At 35.3% G+C, this 6,000-nt stretch overlaps 1 protein-coding gene across 1 annotated transcript in view; it reads left to right on the top strand.

The window, feature by feature from the left end:
• Window positions 1–3,435: 3,435 nt before the first annotated feature.
• LOC140160460 (zonadhesin-like) overlaps window positions 3,436–6,000 on the top strand; it is a 75,334-nt gene continuing 72,769 nt past the window's right edge. Inside the window, exon 1 of the mRNA XM_072183696.1 lies at window positions 3,436–3,614. Within this exon, the coding sequence (XP_072039797.1) occupies window positions 3,464–3,614 (151 nt within the window). The 5' untranslated portion in view covers window positions 3,436–3,463. The remainder of the gene's footprint in view (window positions 3,615–6,000) is intronic.

Here is a 6,000-nt window from a genome sequence, read left to right as displayed (position 1 = left end):
TGACCACCTAGTATTCTCCTCCGCCGTCAGTGTGATTCCAGTCACTCCACATACCGTGCTGCGAAAGTGGAGAAGACTAAAGCTGTATTGACGAACACGCATGCGTTAAAATGATGTAGCCTATGTCGAACAATAGCGTGACCTGGGTTCCAGACATTGCCCCGATGAACTCTCACCCTCCTGATTGAATACAATATCGCTCTTTTCAAAGATACTAATCTTTAGGTGCGAGTGATCAGCCTTTCTTTGACATCATTGGTTCGATGCATAAGGGGCTGTGCAATAATTACCCTGGGGAGGGTAAAATGGGGGGGAGCGATTTTGGCAGGCCGAGGGGGGGAGCAAGCGATTTTTGGCGGGCCGTTCGAAAATTTAACCCCGGGGACTCATAATTATTGCACAGCCCCTAAGTACCGCGTGAAAAATGCAATGCAGGGCTAAAAATTCAAAATTGTATTCAGCTATTGCTATGGTAATTAATCCGATTAATTACGTCACTTCTACGGCGAATACATATGGGATTTTGGGAGCACCAAGAAGGAAAATGTTTTAACAGGCGTTTGTCAGCTCAACAGAACTTGTCCTGTGGTTCTTTAACATAGTCAACGTATTGAGGAAATAATATTAGCAATTTGTTGGGTTCAATAGCATGAGTATTAATATTATTTGTATATCTTGGCAGATCCTCGTAATGTACATTGGGCAATTTTGAATAAAATCTTTCCTTTGCTTTGAATATGGAGACGGAAATTAATTAGTGTGTACCGTGTCTGTCAAAGGAATTAAATTTTCGAGGACTGCTAAATGTTGAAAGTATCTTGCAATGGTATCAGTTATGGCCTTTGATGCAAAAGAAACCCATGTAGACTGATATTGGACTCTGTCGTGTTGACATCAGTTTAAGGTTATACAATGTCCAATTTCCAATGTTGAGTTCTGGCAACAGTGTAGCTTTGCCACAATCTTCTTACAGCACCCAGGGATATCGATTTACAATGCTAGTACTAGTTTCAGATTTTACGCGTTGATTTTGAAAAAATTTCAGCCGTCAGTAAAAAATGATGAAATCAAAACGGAAATTCTGACAAAACTGTGGTATATCGCTCACGGTGATTTGCGTTAGAAAGTTGGGAAATATCCTTCATTAGAACTATATTACTTTGAAAAGCTAAAAGGTTGATAAAAAAGCTCGCGACAGAGTTGAAGCCTATCAAATTCGAAAACCTTACATTAAATGACTGAATTTCAGGCCAAAGTTTGACACCAGGATTTGAAAAAAATCAGTATCAAGCATTATAGGTTTTCCTGCCATTTACTGAAAAATTTTAAATTATTGCTTTTTTGGCCGAGAAAATAATATTTTACATTGAAAAGGTGTAACTCAAAATTTTGTTCATTTCAATACCAAATTCGATCGTTTGTATTGCCTCATTAAATGACTGAGCGAGCCTTGCACAACAAAAGAATCGGTTGGACAGCGTTCAGAGTGATAAAGGTTATTTGATGAAAATGTGTTGTTTGGTTGTTGGGGTGTGTTGGTTAGATGAATACAGATTTGGTACGTCGGAAACGGTCTGAAAGAAAGGCTAATCTTAATTTAAAAAGTTATCCATATGTGGAAATCATTGCAGATTTATTTAAATTTGCAGATTTATTTAGATTATTGCTCTTGCTTGTTCAAATAATTTCATTAACATCTAATGATTGCAGATACATGTAGTACATTTTACAAAAAAAAAAAAAAAAAAGAAGAAAAAAAACAACCTTCCTTCCAGGCCAGTCATACCGTAAGAGTATACTGGGCTATCATATATGCCCCTAAATTGTCCCACAGTCTCGGTTCCATCTCTGGGTAAATAATTAGAGCTAAAACCACATTCTCCTTCACTCCACAGATTGATACCAACACACCACCAAACCCTATACTGCCAGCAACAAAGTTATAGTGCTGCTGGAGCACTATGTGTCGACGAAAACTCAATTAATCTACAGACCAACCTGTTTATTTTTTCATAATAGCTCTCCTAATCCGAGACTGTTATATTTTGAATAGAAAAGCCCGGGTGTCAATTCAAATATGATAGGCACAAAGTATGCATGACCCAGTTCTATTGTCACTTTACGCGCGCGTTGGTTATGATCATTAGACTATCAATGAAAACCACTTCAAATATCGCCTTGCTTGCTGAGATCTACATTGATTGGTCAGGCCAAGTAGCCGCTTACACAAACGGCAAGACAGTGAGACTACGGACGTGATATATAGAAAACTCGTCTGACCCAGGATCGGTAAAAGTGAATTCCCACAAAATGCTAGGAAATGGAAGGCAACTTGCCTACAGATTGGGAGGGTCCATGTATCGGGTCTATTTTACGGTTATATAATCTACATTACCAGTCGTTCTCCATGGACCCGAGGGAGGGTATAATATGCCCCCTACGGAAGGCATGACCTTAATCTCCCACACAGGGGGAGGGGTGTAGATTTCAAATGGAGTCACCCATTCAGGTAACCCATTTGAAATTCACATTCCATGTGCGGCGGATTAAGGTCATATCTTCCAGACGGGGTGTATGGATATCAACTGTAATAACACAATATATATACTTTCCACAAATTTACCTTAGAAAGAGACGAACAAAGATCAACATAAATAGAGCTTAGCAGAAAAATCTTAAAAGAAATATAGGCACCTAGAAACTCAGTACTTTTGTTAAAAGAAAAATAAGATTCGTATCGCAGGTCGATCAGTAGGCCGGTGATATGGTAAGATTGAAAAGGTCAGATTTATATAATGATCGTTAAAGGATCGAATCCCGGGATATCGGATAGCAACGTTTGCACAGTATTTTTTGTGGGACATTAGAGCATTTTTGTCATATTGAATCGCAATCTGAATACAAGGAATGTTCTTCTTTTTTTTTTTTTTAATCGGCGATATAAAAGACATTTTATGGCAAATTATTAAAAATTGATATCATTTGAAAATTTTGACCTTTCGTATTGAAGATACACATTTTGTTCCCAAAAAGTCCTAAATTTTTAGGTCTTTTGGGGAAAAATGTGTATTTTTAATACGAAAAGTCAAAATTTTTTAAAATGATCGTCGGCTTTTTCTCCCAGCTACATACACTTAAAGAAAATATCATTAGATTTATAAATTTTACTTCGAGGACTGTTAAATATCAATTTTTAATAATTTGCAAGCTCTTAACAACATCAGTTTGCAAAATCATCCGGTCATTTATCATAACAACACCTACTAGGTAATCACCAGTTTGCGAAATCACCCGGTCATTTATCATAGCAACAATTATTGGGTAAAACACTAAATCCATTTATACCACATGTTTTGTAATACGTCATGTGTTGTATCTTAATTAGTACATTATTCAAATCGTTTGAGTCCGCACGAAACAGAACGGCACGTAGTCTCACACGAGAAACGTGTGCATCGGAGTTATGGCGTCTGACTGGAAATTGTGCGGAGTTGCTGTATTGGCACTATTGTGCCTTTCTTATGATCTAGCATTTGCAAAGCCGAACTATTGTAAGAAATCTGATTTAGATTATTTTGGAGATATTCCATACCCATATCCGGGAAATTGCAGTGGTAAGTGCTTTTACTTTCTTATTTCAACAACGATGAGTGTAAGTTGCACGACTTTTTTAGAGAAACAAAAGTTCGATGAAGTCCTTTAAACGAAAGTCCTTTCGTTAGGGGGAGAGGGGGTCAAAAAGTCCGATTACGTTGGTAAAAAAAGAAGTTAAAACAACGGTCAAAGTTGATTAATTGTTTAATTTAGGCCCTATACATTTGTCAATTTTAAGTATTTTCTGAAGTTCGATATTAATATTATTATAATATTTGAAATACATATGTCTGCAAGATATACATGATATACTGGTTTGAATTAAAACTTGCCATGCTTTGACTGAAACAGCAAGCATATCAAATGTAGAAGTAATGTAAATATAAACAAGAGAACATCTTGAGACGAGGTGGTGCAATTATTGTTATAACTTTTAACTGTCACTTTCTAATCGGTGCAGTACTCGTAACCTGCAAGTTGTAATATAATTCAACTTAATGCTAAAAAAAGGTAATTCACGAGACATTTAATAATCTGATTAGGCCGCGCACATTTCATTTTAGCAACTGCACTGCACTCTGATGCTTTTTTGATTTGAGAAATCCAGTAATATATTTAACAAGAAATGTCTTAAAAAGACAACGCCATGAATGAAGTTCATGTTTCATAATTTTACATTGACAAGTACTTGGAAGGCTAGTTAATTTTTATGTGTGGCACCTGTACAACTAACCGGGTGGGAAATATTGTTGCCACCAATGACATACTAGAAAATTCTCTAGAATTTTCATGTTGAAAGCTAAATTGAAAAATGTGTGCCAAATAGGTCCACATTCATACTTGTAACACAGGGATAAATGGAAATCACATGCACTGAGTAACCACATAACCAACAATCCAAATATCTATTATCAGTAACTGTTAACTTTGATAATGACCTTATGGTTTTGGTGCTTAATTGTGATAACGTTTTATGACATGACTTTGAACATTCTGACAATCCAACAGTCGACTTCATTCAGTGATTTGCTCATCCGGACAAAAGTAAAAAATCATCAAAATTCAAAATTTGGTACCTTTGTCATTGTCATTGACAACAGAAGTTCGTGCAAAGTCATTTTTCTCCATTGCCATTTCGTTGCGTTAAATAGCTGTCAAAGTGTTTTGATTATGGATACTATTCAGCAAACACCAAAATGTTTTTTAAAACATGATAATGCATGTGTTTGTGGTTTTAGTTACAATATTTTGATAACATATCAATGTCGGTTTATATGAAATTATGAAAACTCTTTTTTAAAACGTGTTATACTGAAATTATAATAAACCAACATTCGAAATGCTATAGTAAAATACATGTATCATTTGGCAAACATTTTGTGTACTTAAGTTTATTATGTTATATAGAATGTTTTGCAGTAAGTTTTGAACAAACTATTTATTGAATGTTATTAAAACCATCTATGATAACTCGATGTTAAAACCTTTTATACCCTTGACCCTCACATACCCTTTAACCGGACGTTTTCTGTAATATATTTGTGTTTGCTGGGTAGTAACTAGAACTAGACATAAACTATTTTCATTTTGCTTTAAAAACTAAACAGGGTACTATTTATAAGATAATGGGTTTGTTTCTTGTTGTTCGAATAATATACACCATACAACACCAAACTCTGTTTAGGTTATTTAGACAAATAACATACACATGTGAACAATAGGCCTACTCATTTTCCAATAGGCGGCAAAACTCAAAAATATCGCTAATCTGGACTGAATGCTTTATAGAGCAATAGATAACATGTACAGCCAGTCGTATTTGCATATCAATACCGAGAAAAGTGGGTTCGATGAGAGACGATGAGATTCTATTTGCCAGCGAAGTGGTTACATAACTCCCTGGTAACTGGATTACGCACCTTTTGGAATTGGTAGTAAATGCCATAGACTTTTCGTAAAAAGCGTAATCCAGTTGACATAGCATATCAATTTGTAAGCGCTCTTTTTTAAAGTCATAGTTCATTTAATTTACAACCGTAAATTAACCAGACGAGAATAGTAACTTTTTGCATAAGATTTGCAATTTAAAGAGAATTGACCATTGCTCATTCTAGTGACGCTAGTATATGGACAATATAAGTGTGATTTTTCATTCAATGTCATAAAATTTGAAAAATACTGTTAGGAACACTTGAGGTTTTCACTTTTAAAACCTACATTTTGGTCAAAAATAAATATGCTTGGATAGGTAGTTTTCAACAGATTTTGAAATAACATTGGATTGCGTTATCTGTTGACCTAGTGAAGAGAAGTGTTTTTAGAGGGAAGTGTTAGCTCTCGTTTGATATAAAAAATTCTAATTGGATGAAGGGAACATTTGAGGTTTCGACAAAAACCAATCAAAGA

This window comes from Amphiura filiformis, chromosome 9 (assembly GCF_039555335.1).
Source record: "Amphiura filiformis chromosome 9, Afil_fr2py, whole genome shotgun sequence".
NCBI classification, from domain to species: domain Eukaryota; kingdom Metazoa; phylum Echinodermata; class Ophiuroidea; order Amphilepidida; family Amphiuridae; genus Amphiura; species Amphiura filiformis.
Note: the sequence above shows the minus strand (reverse complement) of the source record. Positions and strands in the feature narration are given on the sequence as shown.